The sequence below is a fragment of the Furipterus horrens genome, unplaced genomic scaffold (genome assembly GCF_987537825.1).
Source record: "Furipterus horrens unplaced genomic scaffold, mFurHor1.1.pri manual_scaffold_4, whole genome shotgun sequence".
NCBI classification, from domain to species: Eukaryota; Metazoa; Chordata; class Mammalia; order Chiroptera; family Furipteridae; genus Furipterus; species Furipterus horrens.
In genome coordinates this window covers 36,572,828-36,597,245 of record NW_028327174.1, presented here as the reverse complement: position 1 = coordinate 36,597,245, position 24,418 = coordinate 36,572,828, and the positions used below count along the sequence as shown (strand labels likewise).

The window sequence follows — 24,418 nt, the reverse complement described above, 5'->3', positions numbered from 1 at the left end:
AAAATTAAATACAATACAGAATCAGTTTCTCTGTAGCACAAGCCATGCTTCAACTACTCAGTAGACCATGTGGATGGTGACCACTGTATTGGACATCACAGGTATAGAACATTCCTGTCATTGCAGAAAGTTCTATTGGACAATACTGGTTTATTATCTTACGCTTATACTCTGCTGTGCTTTGTAGTATTCATGCTTGGTACCTTTCTCATTCAGTTCCCCCGAGGAATCTGATTCTGTATCTGGGGGTTCAGGGAGCAGTAGTCACTTACATGGGTAGGGTGTAACATGGGAGTGAAGTTGCTTCTTCTACTTTAAGCCAATAATTGTTTCAGATATTTTGCCTCATCCTTTCTCTGTGTCCCTGAACTTCTCCTGAATTCTAAAGGGCATGTCATCTTGTCTTTTTTCCCCTATAGGCACTTAGATTTCGATTATTCAGTCATGTGAAGTCCATCCCATTCTTCCATCCATTTTGATATTCTTACTGACATCTCATTTGTTCTTGTCTCCTTCATTCTCTTTATATTTGTGGGTTTGTGGTCCCCCACCCTTGGGTTATGCTTTTTAACATTAAATTACTACAGTTTCAGTACAGTTTAAGGGGGGAACAGAAATAAACCCATGCTTAATCTATCAAGTTTATGCTTCTTAAGCATTATTTGTCTAAAGATGTTGAGTTTATGGTAGCTTATGTTCGTTGCTATTGTTTAGTTGGATAGAAGACTTCAATTAACTAGGTTCACTGATGGATATGAACATGAGAGACAGTCAGAAGTGAGATATTTGAAACATTGTTTAAATTATTTCATGTTGAAATTTTTCTGTTAATGGGTGCACCAGTGGAAATAATCCCATCCAAATGTGTTTTAGATGCAACACTTTTAAAGAAAGTGTGTTTTGCACAGGTTTGGTCTTAAAATGTTGTTATTAGTATTTATTATATATGTATGTATATCTAACCTTTCTCTTTCTTGAGGTAACTCACTCCAGGTTAGTCTTTTATTAGCTTGGCTTTGCACTCCAGAATGTACTTTATTCTTTCATTACTTAAAAAAATATGAAGGATTCTATACATTCCCCTGTATTGTCTTTTTGCAAAGGCTTACATTCTGCTTTACTTCTTTTAAGAGGTATTGTGAAAAGCTTGAAGCTTCTCCAGTTGTGTATGAATAAAAATAAGTACAAAATTTATGTAGATTTTTCTTTCTTCACCTCTGCAGTGCAGTAAAAGGTATGCATTTGATAATGGTAGGTATACCGATGGTAAGAGAATTACTACTTCCTTCTGCTTCCTGCAGGTGAAGGCACCTTATGTCACACTTATTGCTTTAACATTTTTTAAAATTTATTGATTTTTAGAGAGAGAGAGGAAGGAGGGGAGAGAAAAAGGAATGCTGATTTGTTGTTCCACTTATTTATGCATTCATTGGTTGATTCTTGTATGTGCCCTGACTTGGGATTGAACCCGCAACCTTGGTGTGCCAGGAGGGCGCTCTAACCAACTGAGCTACCCGGCCAGTGCCTACACTCATTGCTTTTAAATTGTGAATTAAAGTGGAAACTCCAATTGTGAAGGCAATTATATTATATAGCAAATCACTGGTGTTTCAAAGATTATATAAAGTAATTGATATTTTATATAATCTCTGTGTTAATTCTTAGTTTTAGTTTCCCATGTCACATCTTTCCCTAGTAATTGTGAATAATCATGAGTAATAAGTGAAGTAGATTGATTGAAGAATGTTTGGGCAGGAAGGATTGTAGACATCTTTTGCTTTGACTCCTTCATTGTGCAGGTGAAGGAACTGAGGCCCAAGGGGGCCACAGGTTGTTTAAGGTATATACCTGGCTCCAGGGCTCTTTCTGTTGTAGCCCATAACTCTATCCTATACATCTTAAATTATATTACAAAAAAATTGTCACATTTTAGGAGTTTTGGTCTTGCTTTTGTTGTCTAAATTAAAGTTTGAAAGTGTCGCACTATATGGGACAGGTTCTATTATTTTCATTTTCAGATTAGGAAAAGGGCTAGGAGTGATTGTCTAGGTTCACACAGTATTAAAACGCAGAGCCAGAATTTCACAGCATCTCTATCTGACTATAAAAGATAAGCATTCTTCAGCGAGATTCCCCAGCACTGCAACACCCTTCCCCTAAAATAATACTTCTTATTGAGCTTCTCTTATATAACAGGGACTTTATATAGTCGTTTATACATAGTATTTTTTCTTTTTTCGATTAATTTTTATGACTAGGTTAATACATATGTAGCTCTAAAATGAAATATATGAGGTCTGTCCAGAAGGTATCCAGCCATGTAATATGAAAAATAGATGCACATATTGAAAAAGATACAAGATACATTGTACATAGGACAATGACTCCTCAGTCCCCTTCAAAGTAGGCACCTTGGGACCTCACACACTTCTCCCAGTCACCATCAACTGCCCCATTGAATTTTACTGAATCTTATCTTGGGAAAAGCTAGAAGTCTCAGGGCATCAAATCTGGGCTGTAGAGGGGCTGACTCACCTGGGTGATTTGATCTGATGTTTCACTAAAAACCTCTGCATGAGGCATGAGGCATGATGCATGAGCAGGTGCACTGTCGTGATGAAACTGCAAGTCACCAGTTGCCCCTTGCTGTGGCCCTTTGAATCATCCAAAGTTTCCGTGGAGGAACGTTCAAGCTTAACGCAAAGTTTGATGCAGATTTGTTGCTCTACTCGCTCAGTCATTTTAAATTTGACAACCACACAGTACATGTGCTCACTCAATAGTGTCTACTGCCCCCACTGCCTAGGACAGTGAAGTCATTGTTCATACATGTGTGTTCCAGTCCACTCTCCTTGGCTGCCAGGTTACATTGATGTCATGCAAACCATTCTCATTATATTAACAATGGCTGTACTTTTTCTGGACAGACCTTGTACATGTGTACACATATATGTAAGTGTGTGTGTATGTAAGTAAAAGGTAATCCTTGACAAGTTTCCCACTCACCCCTTGTCCCAGTTAGTGGTGTGCTAGAGCCTGCTTTTACCAGCTTGGGAGAGCTGTGTGCATCTCCCACCAACTTCATATTCAGTGAAGCTTAAAATCAGCTCTCGTGGGAATATTTAACCATAGATATTGGCAAACACTACAAATTAGGGTTACCCCCGGTTTTGGAGAACTGGTTTACCATCACAACACTGTTTAGCTCCACTACTATTACGTTTTTATGGACCTTTCCAGAGTACCTTTATGCATGTATACAAAGTGAAGTCCTCATACCTTGTTTTTTTTTCAATATTATTTTGGCTATTCTGGGTCCCTTGCAATTCATATGAATTTTAGAATCTGCTTCTAAATTTCTGTAAAGATGTCTACTGGTCTCTGACTAGTGTGGCTCAGCGGAAGGTGGCTAGTTTAATTTCTGGTCAGGACACTTGGCTAGATTGTGGGTTCGATCCCTGGTCGGGGTGCATACAAGAGATAACAAATGAATGTTTTCCTCTCACATCGATGTTTCTTTCCCTCTTTTTCTCCCTCCCTTCACCTCTGTCTTAAAAAAAAAAGAAGAAGAAGTCATCTGCTGGGATTCTGACAGGGATTATGTTTAATTTGGATTTCAGTTTAGGCAATATTGCCATTTTAACAATATTAAGTTTCCAATTCATGCTCATGGGATGTTTTCCACTAATTCAGATCTTCAATTTTTTTGCAACAGTGTTTTATAGTTCTCAGTAAGATTTGCATTTCGTTTGTTGAATTTATTCCTATTTTATTCTTTTTCTTGCTATTATGGATGGAATTGTTTCCCTTTTTTTGCCAGATTTTATTTATTTTCAGAAACAGTAGGAAGCAGGGAGACAGGGAGAGAAACATCAATTGGTTGCCTCTCTCAGGCCGCTAACCAGGGATCCAGTCCTCAACCCAGGCATGTGCCCTGACTGGAATTGAACCAATGATCTTTTGGTTCACAGGCTGGGGCTCAGTCCACTGAGCCACACCAGCCAGGGCTGGAATTGTTTTCTTAATTTCATTTTTAGATCGTTCATTGCAAGTGTATGGCAATATAGTTTATTTCTGTATTTAATCATGTATCCTGCAACCTTGCTAAACTTGCTTATTATTTCTAATAAATTTTTAGAAGATTCCTTAGAACTTTCTACATACAAGATCATATCATCTGCAACAAAGAGATATTCATTACTTCTTCCTTTCCAATCTGGATTCCTTTTATTTCTTTTTTTCCCTTATTGCCCTGTGGTGAGACTGGATATCATCCTTCTGTTTCTCATCTTAAAGGGCATAGGTCCGGTCTTTATCATTAGCATGATGTTATCTGTAGGTTTTTCATAGATATTGCAATACTATTTGTCCACTTAAGGAAGTTCCCTTCTATTTCTAGTTTGTTGAGTGTTTTTATCATGAAAAGGCCTGAGATCTTGTCATACTTTTTTTGTATTTTTGGCAATCATGTGATTTAAAATTTTCTGTTGATAGGATGTTCACATTAATTGATATTTGAACTTTAAATAAACTTTGCATTCTTGAGATAGTCCCCCTTGGTCATATAATTCTTTTTATATGTTGCTCAATTCAACTTGCTGGTAATTTGTTGAAGATGTTTGTGTCCATATTTATAAGGAATGCTGGTTTATAGTTTACTTTTCGTGTCTTTGCCTGACTCACACATACTCTTGTCAGCATAATTGTTTCCCCTTTTATTTAGCTAATGGCAGCATTAGCTGCCGTTGGGCCCCCTAATCCCCGGGCTGATCCGGAATGCTGCAGTATTCTACATGGTCTTGTTGCAGCAGTGGAAACCCTCTGTAAAATTACAGAGTACCAACATGAGGCCCGTACTCTACTAATGGAGAATGCAGAGCGAGTTGGAAATAGAGGGCGAATAATTTGCATTACTAATGCTAAAAGGTGAGATGTTAATCACTGTAATTCTTCCACACAAGGAATTTTAATGTACTATTACAGCTTTTATTGTAAAAATCAGGGACAGCACGTTAGCACTGAAATATATCACAGGTGGCCTTTCTAATATTGAAGTTTTGTTTATTCAATCCTAAAATAAAGACTCAGCGAAAACTTTAGATTGTCATCATATAGAGCAATTTGACTTCTCATTAGTTTTTCAACTGGTTGTTTAGTGTTGTGAATGAGCACACTAAAGACAGTCCTCACTGAAGTAATTTTTAAATGCCTGTAGCTGAATAGTGTGTTTAGTTTTTTCTCTTACTGTTTGTTCCTTTAAATTTGTTCTATCTTTTTTATGCCACTAGTGATAGTCATGTGCGAATGCTTGAGGACTGTGTTCAGGAAACGATTCATGAACATAACAAGCTTGCTGCAAATTCAGATCAGTGAGTATAATCCATAAATGAAATAAATATTTCATTTTATAGTCCTGTACATTTCATTATAATTATTTCAGTAATTTTAATAGTAATTGGTAGAATTCTCTTCTGACTCTACAAATTAGTCCAAGGATATATTTGCTCAGAAACCTTCTTCCCCCATTTTCCCTTTTATTTTAAAATTTTACTTTTTACTTGATCATAACTACAATGTAATATATAAATTTATAATGCATATTTGTTTTGATGGCTTGCTCTCAGACTTTTCAGATTTTTAAAATAAGTAAATTGTTGGTGACATTATTCACTAGGTACCAATCAAAGCACAATGAATTGCATTATATGAATTTTTTTAAAAGAAAAAAGCTATTAAAGACATGTTTTGGACAGTGGCAGTGTGACGCCTAAATTAGATTGAGCTATTAATTTCCTTAAGTAGACTACTGGTATTATTGCTAATGAGTAGCATTATTCTCACTAGGAGAAGTATTCTGAGTTATTTAGAATGAAGTATGACTTCCTCTGCAGCTTACTCTCTAATGTCATAATAAAAAGAAAAAAGTGTATGTCTGTTTAGGTATATAGAGAGAACAAATGTAGCTATCACTTAATGAATCTAGTTTAAGGATAAAACAGTATTAATTGAATAGTACTTTTCTTTCAACCTTTTTGTAGGTTTGGAAATTTTAAAATAAAAAGTTGGAGGAAACATTTTAGCATTGTAGTCCTATATTCTTGGAATAACCAATTATAGGTCACTGATTGATTTTTGTCCTTAAAAAACATTAGGAAAAAGAAAACTGATACACAAAATATTCATTTTCTCTGGCAGTTACCTATTGAAAATTATACATGATTATAAGAATTTTCCTTTTGTTTTATCCTTTAAACATAGAGAAAATTATTTTTGCACTCAAATTTGATTAATATACATAAATTGTTTAATGTTCATACAAGTACATTTATACAGTTTTTCTAAATATTTAGCTTTTGTGTTAACAGTAATATATGATTATAGAGATACATGGTTTTGACATATTAAACCTTCAATAGTTTACCTGCCTGTATTCTTATATTCTAAATGAAAAGTTTCTCTTTAAGTCTTATGCAGATTCAGAAGTGTGAGCTGGTCTTGATCCATACCTACCCAGTTGGTGAAGATAGCCTTGTATCTGACCGTCCTAAAAAAGAGGTAAATGCAGAAGGAAAGGAAGAAAAGATCATTATTAATTATTAATAATAAATGCTAAGAAGGGTTAGTATTGTAATGATCACAGTTGCTAACATTTTCTACCAAGAAAATACAGGGCAGGGGAAAAGTAGATTTACAGTTGTGAGTATGTGAAACACAGAGTTTATTTTTATATTATTACTTAGTAATTATTGTATTATTTTCCGTATGAACAGTGTAACCCTACTTTTGCCCCCTTTTCCTACCCTGTATTTAGAGTTTTTATAGCCAGCTGCATAGCAAAACACCTCAGTTGGTTCTTTATGTTATAATTGTACATTTTCAAGTGTTTTCTGTTTTCATTGCTTGTTGATGTTTAATTAAATGTGTTGTAAAACCATATTAACTGTGTATTGTTTCTAAAATTTCTTCTGCTTTAGAAAAGCAATACACTAACAAAAATGCACTCTAGTAACAGAAATTCATTTTACCAATTCAGATGGGGGAAAAAAACTAATTTCCAACCTTGCTTTTACTTTTTAAATAAACCTGAACATTTTAAAAGGAAAATATACGTCTGTTGATTATTAAAAGGATTTGCATCACATAATATTCTGTCAGTGATCTGTGTTTAGAAATATAGATATATGTATTTATATAATTATATATGTATGTTCTCATGTTCAGGTTTTTCATTTAGCCTTATGTAATATAAACATGTGAAGTATTACCTTAGTCTATGAATGTTTTGTAGTTCAGTGGTAATTTTAGGTCATTAGCTTTATTATTGTGTTTTTAGGTGATTTCCAGTATAAGCCCCATTTTAATTAACTTTTTTCTCCCTTTTATGATAATGTGGCAAAATGTTGGCTTTACTTTGTGATAGCTGGAATGTGTAAAGCTTTGTACCCTGGAATAAGTAAAGTTTTGTGTTACCTTGTTATAAGTAACTTTTGACTGCCTTATCACATTTATTGGTGATAAAATACGATGTTTGTAGTGATTCCACATTCATTATAAATAGTTTTATCTTCAAGGGTTTATTCTTTCCACAAAATGAATTGTTTTTTTCCTACTGTATTTCTATGGGTCACTTCATCCATTTTGCATATTGAGAAATAGAAGTAAAATTACAAATGAAAATATACGTTTAAATCAAAGACTGTTTTACTCTAATAAGTTTCAATAGAGCAGGGTATTTTCCTGTTCACTGCTGTGTCCTCCAATAGCTCACAAAGTTTCTGGCACATAATGTAGTAAGTTCTGCTTGGTACCTATTTTTGAATGACTGAACATTTATCACTAAAGTAATGATTATGTTTAATTGATGAACCTTTTTATTTTTCCAAATTCTAAAAAGTAAAAGCACTTAATTTTTATGGGTTGAAGTAAAATAGTTAGCACTTGATTACAATGTGTTAATGTTTTGTGGGGTATTTTTTTCATACTTTTCTATAGTTGTCCCCTGTTTTAACCAGTGAAGTTCATAGTGTTCGTGCTGGACGGCATCTTGCTACCAAATTAAATATTTTAGTACAACAACACTTTGACTTGGCTTCAACTACTATTACCAATATTCCAATGAAGGTAGGCAGTTCATTTTCCTGCTATACTGAAAGCTCTGTTTTGTTTTTTAAACATTTGTTTGACATGTATTATTTAATTTAAATAAACCTTACCTTTTTCTCCCCACATCATGTTTTCTGTTTTGCTAGCCCACATTCAGTGTCTTTGACCAGGTCAGTAAATATCAAAAAGCAACAAGAAAGGATCACAGACAAAATGCTGTATTTTTCTCTCTAATAAGAACATTCTATATCAGCTTTTTGTTTTTTAATTATGTCCTCATTTTTTTCATCAAAACATTATCTCTATCTTAAGTGATTACTTTTTCTGTGATTCTTTTTCTGACAGTTGTGTTATTAGATTTTACTTACATTGTGTATTCTAGTGGGTCTTTTATTTTCTGTATTTTTGTTTTTGCCCACCAAGTATAAAGGTATTGGTAACTAATATATCTGACTAGGGAAAAATAGCTGATAGTTTTAAATAAGTTTATTATCCTACCTGAAAAACCAATGGTGTGAGTCTTATGATTTTATTAATGGATATTCTTAGGAATCTCTTGCTGCCTGTTCCCTTTCATCATATTATCATTAAGTTATCTAGCACAATGGCTAGCCCATAGTAAGCTTTAAATGAAATTTTACTAAGCGGAGTTGATTTTAATTTTATTGATTATGTTTACAAATAAACCACCATGTCTAAAAATGCAAGTAAAACAATGAAATTGAGAGTTATAAGAAAGTCTGCTACCATATGATGAACACTAAGTTGCATGAGAAATATCTTCCGTTATTAATTTCCTCCTTATACCATTGGCTGGCTTTTAAATAGAAATTGTGCTTTATCCCATACAATCAATCGTTTGGATGCAGAAGCAATTAACAAGTAAAGTAACATAATAGATATACTTTATTGTATATAATTTTATGAGTTATATGAAAAATACTTGAGTGTGATAGGTACCTTGTTCTAAGAATTAGATTATATTTGTGTGCCACTGGTGTGATTCTTCAATCTCCTTTTTTTTCTTGTAAATAGATAATATCGAAGTTCCTACTATTAAGTGAAAACAAGTTTATTAGTCCATGTTTGCTTATTTAATATAATTGATGTTTGCTAACTTACTGTAGGTATTTAAAGATGCTATTTTCTTTTTTAAACACCTATTTCACTTTCAATTTATATAAACTCAATTACATGATATTTATTTACAGACAATTTGTGTATATTTGTGTAAGACAATGCAATGCATTCAGAGTAAAAAATTTCTAAAATTTCTGGATTAGTTATGTGTTAATTCTGATATAAAAAAATAATTAAATACTGTATTATATATAGCCAGTATTTTTTAAATAGAGTTTATAGTTCAGTGGAAAACTGTTGCATCTTTAAATAGATTAATTACTAAGCAAACTATATCATTATTATAGCTAATTTTTGTTGGGTATATTTGATCTCACTTTAAGTGAAAAGCAGTAGTTAACTTCTTTATTTGAAAAACAAAACCGAGTTATTTTAAATTTTGCTTTAAGGAAGAACAGCATGCTAACACATCTGCCAATTATGATGTGGAGCTACTTCATCACAAAGATGCACATGTAGATTTCATGAAAAGTGGTGAGTAAGAGACATTGGAAAGTCCATAATTTGTAAGATCTAATATATGAAAGCATATGAACAGCTTTGAGATGCTCTTTAGTAAACAAACCTGATTGTCTTTAGTTCTTTCCCTTCCAAACTTATCTGATAATGGATCTTGTGTTCTTTCTGTAGAATTTACTTTGGGAAGGACAGAGGTATTGCAAAAGAGAGGTGTTGAAGTCATGTTATAATTTTTCTTTTGTAGGCAAACTGCCTTGAGAAAGGGAAGAGAACAGGAGTCACCTTAAAAGAGTGATAGACTCATAGCTTGCCTGGATAAAAATCAGTTGTCTTGAAATTTAGTGTTATTTTTTTTTCCTCTAAAAAACATTTGAATTAGTAGATCTTTTCTCCAAAACTGATTTTTGCAACTGTATCAGCATGGTTGAAGGGCAAAGACTCTGGAGTTAGGAGATAAGAGTTTTAGCTAAAGCTTTGCCACTGGCTAACAAGTCCCATGTGTTTTTAGACTTCAGTTTATGTATTTATAAATTAAAGATGCTAGATTAGATTAACTGTAATATTCCATCCATCCCTCAAATTCAATGTAACTGCCTTTAAAGTTTGACATTTTGTTAAATCTTCTAGAATGTTTTCTATGTAAATTGATCATATTGTGTACATCTTTTCTGAATTTAATACCATGAGCCAATCATAACATTTGTTAGATAGTTGTATAAGGGACCTTACAATGAATATAACATGAATTTATAACTGGAAAAAACTATTAAGGTAAGTTGATATATTCATGTTTAAGGAATGTAAAGAACTTGTTTTTAAAAATACAATATGTGGAAATTACTAAGAACCTGTGAAGTAACAGCAATTTTTCAAACTTAAAAAAATGGTAAAAATATTCCTTGTGGCACAACTTATTTCTCAAAAATAGTTGTTGATTGACCTATAGTTATCTAATATACATCGACACCATGTGCAAAATGCTATGGTGGCAACAGGAGCAGAGTGTTGTGGGAACACAAGGGACTGCATGTAATTATACCTCTGAGTTGGGCAAGCTTTATAGAGGAGGTGACATTAGAGCCAGATTGTGTTGAGTAGTCCTCTACTTTAGCCCAGGTATCTTCTCTAAGCTCCAGATCTAGACAGATGGTCCCCAACTTACTCGTACAGTGGCTTGACTAAGGATTTTTTAACTATATGATGGTGAGAAGGTAGCATGCATTCAGTAGAAACTGCAGTTCAAATTTTGAATTTTGGTCTTTTCCTGGGCTGGAGATGTGCACTACAACTCTCTTCTGATGCTGGGCGGCAGCAGTAAGTCACAGCTCTCAGTCGGCGTGGTGATCACAAGGGTAAACAACTGATACTGTGTACTGTGTTACATTTTTTGGGTGTTGTGTTCTGAGCACATTTAAAGTAGGCTAGGCTAAGCTGTGATGTTTGGAAGGTTAGGTGTAATTAAAAGCATTTTTGACTTACAATAGCTTTATCAGGACATAGCCCTATCATAAATCAAAGAGCATCCGTATATCCTATTGGCCAGTTACAGTAAGTCCTTGCTTAATGTCAGTAGGCTCTGCAATTTTAAATGAAATAATGTATAATGAAAGAAGTTTTACCTTAGGCTAATTGATACATATAAAAGTTAAATTCCTATGGCATCTCATCAATGTTATAATGATATGATGTTGAATCAAACAGTGTTATTTGAGGGCCTGCTGTATATTTTAGGCACCTAAAACTCAACATACACAAAACAACTTACGAGTTTTGCCCTCTAAACTGGTTTTCTAATGTTCCCTCTCTCAGTGCATTATCCTGTTGTCTATCCAGTTATAGAAGGCAGGAACCTCAGAGTCATCTTGAAGATACCTCTCTGTCATTCTTCATGTCTAATCTATCATCACATTTACTTTTTTCTTTTTTTGGCATAAACAACAGAAATTTTATTTTCTATTCTTAAGGCTAGAAATTCAAGATCAAAGTGACTATACAGTTGACTTCTTCTGAGGCCTCTCTTCTTGGCTGTTTTTATCTTTACATGGTTCTCTGTATTAGCATATCCTCATGTTTTCTTGATTTTATCTACCAAGTATCTCTCAAATACATCTACGTCTGCATCTTCACTACTATTACCTTCTCCTTATTAATAATCCAGCCTATTATTTTCTTAGTATCCCATAGTAGCCTTCTAAATGGCATGTCTATCCACTCTGGACCTGCTAACTAGACTAACTTCCACAATGTGAATCATGACATATTCTCCTTATCTTACAACTCTCTAGTGCTTATCTGTTGTCCTGAAACTCTCCATGCTTTCACCTGCCATGGTATCTTGGCATCTGCCATTTTCCTTACTCGAATAATCTTTCCTTTCTTTCTTTAGTTAATTCCTGTTCATCCTTTTAGAACTCGAACTAGCTTTCACTTCTCCAAGAAGCTTTCCCTGATGTCTTAACATAGGTCATATTTCTTTATAAAGATCCTCATTGCACTGAACATACCTCCTTCAGAGATTTGACAGCTTTATAGTTTTGCATTTATTTATTTTATTAACACCTATTTACTATAGACTTCATTCAGGCAAAAAATGCTTACTGTTAATATGTTATATATTTACTTTCCAGATCATTTTATGTTTTTTCTCATAAGCTCATTAAGATTCAATATAACTAATTGTGCATTTTAGATTCCTGAAGCTTTCTTTAAATACTTAACCATGTTGTATTATTTATGGTGTCAGAGGGGAACAATTGTAGATTCTAGATATTAAAAATTTTTTGCTATTGACTTTCAGTGCAGTGACTGAGATGATTAAATTAATTGAGAAATTTGAAGGCAAATTAAATACTTATTTTAATCATAGCTAATATCCAGACTCTATTTGGTACTTTTTTAGGAGACTTCATAAAAAAGATGTTCTCCAAGAGGTATATCGTAAAATTTAAACTCAGAAATCTTGGGTAAACAATTTGAAATTTACTGTTCTTCTGACTTATTTTTCAAGGTGATACCCACTTAGGTGGTAGCAGCAGAGAAGGCTCATTTAAAGAAACAATAACATTGAAGTGGTGCACACCAAGGACAAATAACATTGGTACGTATTTTAAAAGGTTCTTAAAGTTTTATAAAGGGCTCATCAATTTGTTTCTTTTGAATTTTTGTTTTACATTGTTTTACAACTACAAGAAACAAAGTTTTTTCTCTTACATAAATATTTCTTTATATTCCTTCAAATCAGTGTTTTCTTCTATTTCAGAATTACACTATTGCACTGGCGCTTATCGAATTTCACCTGTAGATGTAAATAGTAGACCTTCCTCCTGCCTTACTAATTTTCTTCTAAATGGTAACTTTCATCATTTAATTGTTTTGACTGAGATTATTACAAGTGAAATCATTAGTGAGAATATGAGAAAATGTGAACTCTGGAAAAGCTATTTTTTCAACATAGTTTAACCATGTCATTTCACAAACTGTTTTAAAGTTATATAATTGTAAATACTCTTTGTTAGTTTTACTAATGTTTTAAAGTTAAGATGACTTTATGTCTTTCAGACTATTGTATCTGTTTTATTTAACATATTTTTTAGTAATTTAATTAAAAAATTTGACCATTAGAGTCTACTGTTTTTTCTTGAGGATAGAACAATATAGATCACTTTTCTTGGCCTAGTAAATTTTTAAAAAATGTATTGATTTTAGAGAGAGAGAGAGAGAGGTAACTGATTTGTTGTTCCACTATTTATGCATTCATTGGTTGCTTCTTGTATGTGCCCTGCCCAGAGATGGAACCCCCAACCTTGGCCTATCAGGAAGACACTAACCAACTGAGCTACCTGGCCAGGGCCCTGGCCTATTGAATTTTAAATTACAAAGTATAAATGAACTTACTTCTCTTTTAACACTATATCTTTATCATAAACATTTTTAATGTTATGCTATGTTATTCTTACGCATGTGGCCTTTAATGTGTTTTCCTTATGTGAAAAAAATTTTTAAAAAACAACAAATTATTGAATTTCATTTACTGAATCTAAATTCTAATAGTTTTTCTGGTGATTCTTATGAGTAACTAGATTTTTGAACCACTGAGATGATGAGTTAGCCAGCCTTCATCATAAGATTAATTTCATAGTTATATTAAGCACAACTTGATTATCAGATTATGTAAAGTCCACATTAAATAACATTTGGTCATTAGAAATAGAAAGTAGTTATGATAACAGTGCTAAGTAGATATTGGGGAAGTGAATTAAGACTTTGCTTTCTCCCTCATGTGTCTTATAGTTTTGATAACTTGAGGGTTATCCAACAGTTGTTTGACTCTTCTTCTTGATGTCCAAGGGAAAATTTTTATGTGAACTTATAGTTGAATGAAGAATATAACCAAACATTGTACTAGAGACCACTATATTTATTTTGGAAAACCATCTCTATAACTATGTAAGCTTGGAGTGACCAAGAGAAAGCTAAGGCTAGAATTCAGATTTTAAGGACTTGAAATGCAGATATACGAAGTTAACAATGCTGGTCAAAATATGAGGGTAAATAAATCAAATGAAAAATTTAGCATAAACATTAGGGGAAAAATAAGAGCCTGCTTTAATTTCATTATTTTTGACAGGTCGTTCTGTTTTATTGGAACAACCACGAAAGTCAGGTTCCAAAGTCATCAGTCATATGCTTAGCAGCCACGGAGGAGAGATATTTTTGCACGTCCTTAGCAGTTCTCGATCCATTCTAGAAGATCCGCCTTCAATTAGTGAAGGATGTGGAGGAAGAGTTACAGACTACCGGATCACAGTAAGACTAATATCTATAAATTTTTAAAAATATTTCATTTATTTATTTTTAGAAAGAGGGAAAGGGAGGGAGAAACATCAATGTGCAAGAGAGAGCATCAATCGGTTGCCTCTTGGACACCCCCAACTGGGGATGTGGCCCAAAACCCAGGCACGTGCCTTGGCAGGGAATTGAACCAGCAAACTTACCTATAATTCCATCATTCAAAGATAATCATTGTTGGTATTTTGATGTTATCTCAGGGTAGCTGTTTAGTAAGAAAATTGGTATTCTAATGTGATTCACTATTTCTTTTTTCTGTATATGATATAAAAGAGTTAAGTTATAGAAGTAGAAGGTAAATCGGTATTCCTTGGTTTTTAAATGTGGAAGCAATAATGAGGCTTTCTTTATCTCCATTGTATAATAAAGGCTTATAGGTTTCATGTTCAGAAAGAAGGAAAAAATAGGGGGTGGGGCAGGGGAAGCTGTCAGAGAAAATGCTTTGTTGCATATCACAGGACAGAAGACATCAGGGAAACAGACTATTACATGTAATCCATACTGAAACATTAGAAAATAGTTTCTAATTTTATCTTATTTGGTTATCATTAGGATTTTGGTGAATTTATGAGGGAAAACAGATTAACTCCTTTTCTAGACCCCAGATATAAAATCGATGGAAATCTTGAGATCCCTTTGGAACGAGCTAAAGATCAGTTAGAAAAGTATACCCGTTACTGGCCTATGATTATTTCACAAACCACCATTTTTAACATGCAAGCGGTAAGTGTTAAATAGTTTCAACTTTTCTTCTACATTAGTTATATATGCTTTTCAGTTACCATTTCTCAATCAGAGAGTGAAATATATGATTTTGCTATAGTTAAATAGTAACACAAAATTGAAGTTAAGGTTATAGATTATCTTGCCTAGGTGCTTCGATACTTGTTTTTCAAGAGAGATTTTTTTTTCTTTTTTTAATATAACAGGTAGTTCCATTAGCCAGTGTTATTGTGAAAGAATCTCTGACAGAAGAAGATGTGTTAAACTGTCAAAAAACAATATACAACTTAGTTGATATGGAAAGAAAAAATGATCCTCTACCTATTTCCACGGTTGGCACAAGAGGAAAAGGCCCTAAAAGGTAGTTTATTTTCCCCTCTATCACATTTGCTTGTTACATACTGTTTTTTAAGCTAACTTATTACATGTGTAAATTATTTGTTTGGGGGTAGGTATTTACATACATATCATTGAAATGAAATTATATAGAATTACAGAATTGGATACCTTATAACTTAGACTTGTACCATTAGCTATCTAGGAAGAGGACAGAAGTCCATGCCTTTACTTTACCACAGTGACACTTTAGTGTTCTTTACACAGTATTACACAGTATTACTAAGATCGTTGTTTTAAATCTTTATTTCAGAGACGAACAATATCGTATCATGTGGAATGAATTAGAAACCCTTGTCAGAGCCCATATCAGTAACTCGGAGAAACATCACAGGGTCTTGGAATGTCTGATGGCCTGTAGGAGCAAGCCCCCAGAAGAAGAAGAACGAAAGAAACGTGGAAGAAAGAGGGAGGACAAAGAGGACAAGTCAGAGAAAGCAGTGAAAGATTATGAACAGGAGAAGTCTTGGCAAGATTCAGAGAGGTGACTTGTTGATATAATATAGCATCATGGTGCATTTTGGCATACCACATTCTGCATATAGAACATTCAGACCTCATTTAATAGAAGTTCTTTTAATGTGTACTTATTTATAACTTAGATTTTCATTCTTAAATCTAAAAGATCTTAGACTTAAAAAGGTATGATTGTTTTTTACTAGTAGGGGAAAAGATAGTGTTTAATTTTTATCCTAATTCTGAATATTATAATTCAGGATGTTTAGTATCAGTATTTCCTTTGTATGTTGTGAATGTCAAAGAGATAGTCTTTATTTCTCCGTTCAGTAAATATGATTGAATACCTATGGTGTGTCAGACATTTAGCGTAAGAGTCTTGCCTTGGAAGAACATACAGTGTGGTGGTAAAGATAGGCAAGTAAGTCAGTGATGACAACAAAATGTGGAAGATGTTGGTATCGGAATAGACACAGGTGCCCTCAGGAGCCCAGAGAACGATCATAGTCCTCATTCTGAAAACCGTCCTCAACAGTACATCTTTCTCCTTAGTTCATGATTTATAAATAAAAGTATCATAACATATTAGCTGTCTTTGTCTTCTACCTTCTTGCCTGGAATCGGGCAAAGAACCAGGTAAATATTATAATGGCAATGTAGTAAGTCCCTTTCAGAACTTATGATGGAAAATTTCAAACATTCTTCTGTAGGATAAATGTTTGCCCGTCATCTTCTTTGAACAAGTATCAATTCATGGCAGATTTCACTTCATATATATTCACATCCACTCCCCTTACCACTAGCATCATCCACCTCCTGCACAGGGATATTTTGAAGCTAATTCTAGAAATTATTTCACCCCAAAATAAGTAGAATGTAGAACATTTCTCTTTCGCCTTAGAAGTTCACTTCTTCCTCAGGGCAACCAGGCTTTTGAAACAGAATTAGCTAACTGTAAGGAGTGGATAGAAAGTACTCTCATTCAGAGCCCACTGTTACTCAGGTATATGTCTATATATTTTGAGTTTCCTCAGGAAACCCAAAATAAGCTTGGAGAGTTAAGTTTTTAACTTGCAGAATGTAAATGCCCACAGTACATAAACGAGGAAACAAATTATAATAAATACCTTAATCTTTTTTTGTAATATGAAATAGTATTTTGTCCATATCTTTAAAAATTACAATTGTGAAGTTTCTTCCAAAGATCATTAGCTTTAATAATAGCCTCTTAAAGTTTTCTCCATTTTTTTCATATTTTACAGCTAACGACATTAATGAATTATTACATTATTACGATGAAGGAAAAGGGGAAAACTTGTGTTTAATTCATTAAGTTCTTGTACCTGATTTTGGATTGATATTTAGCTTCTGATTAGTTTCTAGGTTTACTTTGTAAGAGCAGATATCTTTTATGAAGACTGACATGCAAATTCCCATTTCATTATTGAACCATTTAGATTTCTAAACATTTTAACTTTAAATTTTATTATTTGTACCTTTAAAAGATTAAAAGGCATCTTAGAACGTGGGAAAGAAGAGTTGGCTGAAGCTGAAATTATAAAAGATTCACCTGATTCCCCAGAACCTCCAAACAAAAAGCCCCTTGTTGAGATGGATGAAACTCCACCAGTAGAAAAATCAAAAGGTAAGGTAGAACTGTGGTAACTGTTTGTAAAAAGTTGTTCAACTTAGTGCTGTTTTGTATAGTGTTGTTAATATTGTTGTATATATCAAGGAAGAGCTACTAACTCTTCCTGTTGTTGTTTAGGAGATTCTTTCTTTTACTGCCTTGGAAAATGCAGGCAGTAAATATATTTGTCAGCATTAAAAAAATGTAGTGCCATACCTGCATTAATGAAGATTTTGGAAAATGAGCCCTTGTACTAAAAAGTCTGTGTTTTAAGAAATTTTAATTATATAAACTGGAGCCTGTTTATGTTCCTGACACTATACTAAGTGCTAGGTTATTGAAGACAAATGCTTTTCCTTAAACCCTTACTGGATTTAGGGAAAGATCTATTATCACCTGTCTATTGATAAATTAAAGTGTGGTATAAATCAGTATCAGTAAAGATATTATAAATAATATTTTTATTATAAAGCCTTTTATCTTTTTTCCTGTTCCAATTTAATCTTTATTGTATTTTTCCCATTACCATTTAGTCTTCTTATACCCCCCAGCAATCACTACTGTTTTGTACATGTCCATGAGACCTTTTTCCTTTTTTCATTCAATTCCTCTACCCCCTGAGGTCTTTTATCTCTTATTTATAAACCAATATGCTTAGTTCCCTCTTGAAGGAATTCTGTGCATTAAAGATATGATTTGACCTTGGAAGCTCCTGAAATCACTGCAGCCCTTAGGTATCTTGAGGGAAACCAGATTTAGTCCTTTTAGGATAAATGGGAAACGGTATGACGAAGGACTGTCTGATTTCTTGCCATTATGCCTCTCCTAAGGCAATAAGACCTCAGGACTGGCCAGATTACAATTATTGGTAGCTCATTTAAGGGAAAAGGTAGGCTTCCTTGTTTTTTATATCCCTCTGCTATAGTGTGTGTGTGTGTATAATATATATATATATATATATATATATAGTGATAGCCCCTGGCTGGTTTGGCTCAGTGGATTGAGCGTCGGCCTGCGAGCTAAGTGTCGCTGGTTCGATCTTCCAGTCAGGGCACATCAGAGAAGGAAAACTCTGACTCCAAAAAACCTCCGCTGCCTTGCGGCATACCTCTTCAGGGGAAAGGCTAAGGGAGTAAACCCCGACAGAAAATCCGGAGCCGGAGTCCCTAAGGCGGTTTGACGTTGTAGTCAACACCGGCAACTCCTGCGGCGCACCTGAAGCCAAGCTGTATTGACTCCATCTTTCCCTTGGACCCTTCAGCTGCGAAGAGAGGGGGGGTCTGCTGCATGGGCAACAGCAGACCCTCCATATCACCCTGCCCAGGCTCTGTAGCTTCAGCTTCACTGGAGAGGACACTCCAGCGTCATCGCAAGATGTCGATTCAACACGGGAGGAGACAGATACCGTGTCACTCCCGAGTTGGACTGCACAGCCATTCTCGGCAGTGCAGATAGACTCTTAAGAAGCTACACCATCGTCTCTCGAGACGGACGGCTGCCGACGATATAGTGATACAAGCTAATATTCTCCAGTTCACTGATTTCTTTGAAATCAGAGATAAGGATGATCATTTCAGGCATTTGTGAGGATGCCTGGAAAATAAATAAAAGTATAAATTACTCTTATTTCTCACATGCCAAAATATGCCACTATGAGAAGTTTAGGTTTAACCTAACCAGTGCTTCCACGATGCTTGGAAAATAGAACTCAAAATTATTTACAGTGATATAAAGTTGAAAGCAACCAAAACACATATTAGTAAGAAAATGGCTAAATGATGGTGTGTCCATAAGGTGGAATTTATACAGCCCAAGAATAATTATTGCCACCAATGCCTACTTTTTCCTCTTGCTGATGTATAGGGTGGGGCAAACATAGGTGTATAGTTGTGAGTGTGTGAAATAGTTTATTATATTTTATACAAACAACTGTAAACCTACTTTTCTCCCTCCTTTGTATATCATTCAGACTTCAGTTAAGCATGTCCTTATTCAGGAAAGACTTCCCTGACCTCCTTTCACAATTAAGTCAGGTGTTTCATTGTGCTCCTTTTGCATCCAGGACTACTAGTGTGATAGCACTTAGAGTACTACATTGATTTTGCTTATTGATACTTTTCTTCTACTATGAGTTTGAAACATTTGAAGGTAGGGGCTTTTAAAACTACAGTTATATCACTTCCACCCAATGTATTCCCTGGCCTGTGATAGAATTCAGTTATTATTTGTTGAATGAATGATTAAGTGAATGACTATATATGTGTTTGTTTTCTTTTTAAACAGGCTATAAAACCATATATACCATGATCTCTATTTTGTGAGGTTTTTTTTTTTTTTTTAAGTTTTTATATGCATATACACTAGCTTGTCACTTAAAATTAAATTAAATAGATCCCTGATGCCTTTCACACTGGAAATCCTGTATGGACAGGCTCATATGAGGAGCAGCTTGATTACAAATCACTGTCTGCCCTTGTAACTTTCCATCCAAGGCTGGTACTTGAAACTTATTTTTTTCTTGCATTCTATTTTACAACCTAAGTTGCACGTCTCTTCTTATTGGCACCTTATATGGGCCTTTTATTATACCTGTTTCATCTGCTTTGGAAAATGACCTTCTAGGACTCTCCAAAGTGAATATTGTGCTTGCTGTATACTCTTCATGTAAGGTTGGGCTATTCCCAACATGAACTCTAGACTTGGAGAAAATCTATTCAGCTTTCTTAGTGTGACACAGTAACAGAAAAACCAAAGTGTAATTCTTGATATAGATTGGCATTTGATAAAAGACTAAATATTTACAGTTGTTAGAGCAGTGGTATTATGGATAACTTTATTTCCTCCTTTATATGTTTTGTTGTTTTCTAAATTTTATCTAATGAACATCTTTTTGCTCTTTAACAGGTATGTAGTAGTATTTTATTGTGTATTTATTTTTTATTTCTGTCATGACTAGTGATGGTGAGTTTCTTCATTTGCTTATTTACCATCTGTATGCCTTCTTTGATTAAGGGTTCATTCAGATATCTTGATCATTTTTAATTTGGTTGTTTATTTTTTATTGTTGAAATTTGAGAATTTTTAAATTTATTCTGGATACAGATCCTTTGTTGGAGATATGATTGGCAAATATTTTCTCCCAGCCTGTGGCTTTCTGTCTCCTAACAGTGACTTTTTCCAGAGCACAGGTTTCTAATTTTTGATGAAGTCTAAGATGATAATTTTTTTCTTTATGATTGTGCTTTTTATTGAACATGTAAGAAATCTGTGCATAACCCATCACAAATTTTTTTTTTAATGTATTCTTTTAGGAGGTTTACAATTTTAGATTTTACAATTAGGGTAGGATCTATTTTGAGTTTTATAAAAATAAGTTGTAAAATATGGTCAACATTCATAATTTTGCACTAACATCCTAATTGTTCCAGCAGCATTTGTTGAAGACTGTCCCCTCTATTGAATTGCCTATGTACCTTTATCAGAAATCAATTGATTTTATATGTGGTAATCTATTTCTGGGTTTTCTTTTATGTTCGATTGGTCTATGTGTTTATCATTTGCCACTATAATATAATCATAACTACACATAGAGTCTTAATATCAGGTAGTGAGTCTTCTAACTTTTTTCTACTTTTCAAAGTAGTTTTGGCTATTCTAGACCTTTTGCATTTTCATATTGTGCAAAAAATAGTTAACATAGCAAGCTTGAGGCTATTAACATGAGAAGAGACTGCTTGCAAACTTGGCCCTTGGCTGGCATCTGGAAACTTGGCATTTAAAACATTCCCTAAATGATGAAGTTATTTTGCCTTTCATCTGAACTGAACACCTGCTTTACTTCTTCTGGGAGTCTGGAATTTTGGTAGTTGTAGTTTGGCAGAGAATGCCTTTGTGACCAGAAGCCAATAAAAAGCTTCACCTCTGAGTCTCAAAGGGGCTTTCCCAACAGAAACATTGTGCACACATGGCTGCATTTTTGCTGCTGGCGGAGTAGGCACTCTGTGAACCTGCACTGTGTGAAGAGCGCGTGGAAATCCTGCAACTAGATTCCTCGAGTCTTTGCCTTACTGATCTGACTGTGTCCTGGCTGTGTTGCAGTAATGATTCTTAGCTGTGACTCTAACTTTATGTTTAGTTATTTGAGTTCTAGCAAACCACCAAACTAGTAGGTGGTCTTGGAAACCCCTAAACACTTACATTTTTTTAATAAGGGGAAGATGATACTGCTTTAATTGTATAAAAAATAGAATTTAAAGTAAAATTTAAAAAATTGTAAATGCTGAAGTAATGAATTATTTTACTTTTTTCTCTTCTTTCAACTGTAATACCAGGGCCAGTATCCTTATTATCCTTGTGGAGTAATAGAATCAATACTGCCAATTCCAGGAAACATCAGGAGTTTGCTGGACGTTTGAACTCTGTTAATAACAGAGCTGAGTTATATCAACATCTTAAAGAAGAAAATGGGTTTGTGTTATTTTTTGCTGAAATTGATATTATTAATTGCCTTATAATAAGTTAAAATATAATAAACATCCTTCTTTGTTATGTTCAGCAGTTTTTTATTACTAATATTATGAATTGATACATGTTACCAATAAAGAGAAAAATACTAACTTTTTTGATTCTTAGTACTTGTAAAAGGCATGAGTCTATGATGGATTGGAATCCTGAAAATATTTACTTCCCTAGAGCATTTTTTCATTGTTCAGTAAACATCATAGAGAAAATTTAGTATGTTAACACTGTATCTATAAAATAATGGGGGGATGGATATTTTCTGATTAAGTAATACATAATTAAGAATATTTTAATTGAATAAATCTCGTTTGATTTTTTTAAATCTCTTTTGGAAGACTTTTTGATAATGTGTTGGTAAAGGAACTTCTTTAGTGAAAAAGCAAATCTTTGACTAAATGGCAGAAGTTTTTTTTCTTAGTTTTGCTTGCAGAAGTACATTGAAAAAGTGGCCTTTGAAAGGAAACCTTGGGAAAGTCAATCTTTTTGGGCCTCAGTGTTCACTCATCTGCAAAATGAGGAAGTTAAACTAACCAGAGGAACCATATAACCTTGGTTCTTAAGTGCTGATATTCTTCTGCTTGATGAATATTTTAGTTTTAATTTCATATGAAAGTTATGTAAGGAGAAAAAGTACAGATAGTTAATGTTTTATTTTACCTACTCATTTTTTTTCCTCCATATTTTTCAGAATGGAGACAACAGAAAATGGAAAAGCCAGCCGGTGACTTGAGGAACTAAATCTACTATATTGCATAAATATTTTGGGTGGAATTTGATATAAGTACTTTTACAGCAAGATTGTATAGTTATGTTGCCTGGACTGGTTTTTACATTTTTAAAATATTTCAACTATCCTTTTTGTATTAATTGTAAGATTGGCATATATGTCAAAAAAAATACATTTGAGATTTGTCCTCCCAAATCACCCAAATTTATTTTATGGTAAAAGGTTTTCCCTCTGGAAATGTTTTTTAAAGAATTCTTAGGCTTCTCTTTGCCAAATAAAACTATTAAAATATTTGAAATGCAAAATATTGGAGTATTCCTTCAGGAAAATATATTTATTTAATAACTGACAACTTTTAGAAATTAAAGAAAAGATCAGAATTTAGGAGAAATTTACAGTATTTAATATAATATCTTGGTGGTTAGTCTGCAGCATATGTAGTACTTTTCCCCCCAAAATGTTGTTTTTCTTTCTTTTGTATTTTATTTTAAATTTTGTTTGTTTCTGTGTTGCCCATTTAAAAGCAAAATTTTCAAGTAATTGGTGTAGATTTATATTTACCCATGTTAGATAGTGTTACTTTTTATTTTCTGCTAAATATTTATTGTCCATTGACTTTTTGTATTGAAAGAGGAGAGTAAAGGGGATTACTTTACAGACTTAGAAGAAAGGAAAGTGGCTAGGTTGTTAATTTTTATCCTTGAATAGAATCTTGGTTTCCTCATCGTTCAGAAATGTCATGGTTATATGGTATACATTTTGGTGACTCGTCTTACTGTGCTGCTTTATCTGGAAGTTCATAACATGTTGCAAGAAACATGTTATTTAAATGTTGAATGCAAATTCTAGGCTTGTCATTTTTCCTTGAGTGTTTAGCAGAAGAAGGGAAAAGCTCTTTCATTATAGAGATTCAATATTTGCTATTAAAAAAACAACTGGTGTTTTATTTATTTATTTTTTTGAGTTACCAATAATGTCTGTGGGATTTTATTTTATTTTTAATAGTTTATTTTTATTGTGTTTTTCCATTACCATTTATCCCCCTTATACCCTCTTCTACCTCCACCCACTCCCCTCCCCCTAGCACTTATTTATTTATTTATTTATTGGGGGGTTACATTGGTTAATAAAATTATATAGGTTATTACAAGTGTACAATTCTATAATACTACATCTGTATATTGTATTGTGTGTTCACCACCCCAAGTCAAGTCTCCTTCTGTCGCCATTAACCCCCCCTTTACCCTCTTCTCTCTCCCCCACCCCCCTTTCCCTTTGGTAATCACCATACTGTTGTCTATGTCCCTGAATTTTTATTTATTTATTTTTTGCTTAATCTCTTTACCTTTGTCACCCTGCCTCCCAACCCCCTTCCTCTCTGACTCTGTCATGCTGTTCTCTGAATCTGTGAGTTC

General features: G+C 33.7%; 1 protein-coding gene across 5 annotated transcripts in view; it reads left to right on the top strand.

Annotated features, from left to right (window-relative positions):
• Positions 1-23,276, top strand: part of INTS13 (integrator complex subunit 13) — a 30,181-nt gene extending 6,905 nt beyond the window's left edge. For 4 of the 5 annotated variants that reach the window (XM_090272944.1, XM_090272943.1, XM_090272945.1 and 1 more), the window contains 14 exons: positions 4,724-4,926; positions 5,289-5,369; positions 6,465-6,555; positions 7,993-8,121; positions 9,633-9,717; positions 12,710-12,799; positions 12,962-13,051; positions 14,330-14,508; positions 15,103-15,273; positions 15,480-15,634; positions 15,923-16,153; positions 17,631-17,770; positions 22,087-22,222; positions 22,965-23,276. In XM_090272944.1, the coding sequence (XP_090129070.1) occupies positions 4,724-4,926; positions 5,289-5,369; positions 6,465-6,555; positions 7,993-8,121; positions 9,633-9,717; positions 12,710-12,799; positions 12,962-13,051; positions 14,330-14,508; positions 15,103-15,273; positions 15,480-15,634; positions 15,923-16,153; positions 17,631-17,770; positions 22,087-22,222; positions 22,965-23,001 (1,818 nt within the window). In that variant the 3' untranslated portion in view covers positions 23,002-23,276. The remainder of the gene's footprint in view (positions 1-4,723; positions 4,927-5,288; positions 5,370-6,464; positions 6,556-7,992; positions 8,122-9,632; positions 9,718-12,709; positions 12,800-12,961; positions 13,052-14,329; positions 14,509-15,102; positions 15,274-15,479; positions 15,635-15,922; positions 16,154-17,630; positions 17,771-22,086; positions 22,223-22,964) is intronic. The other variant, XM_090272946.1, reaches the window with a different exon arrangement.
• Positions 23,277-24,418: the final 1,142 nt, after the last annotated feature.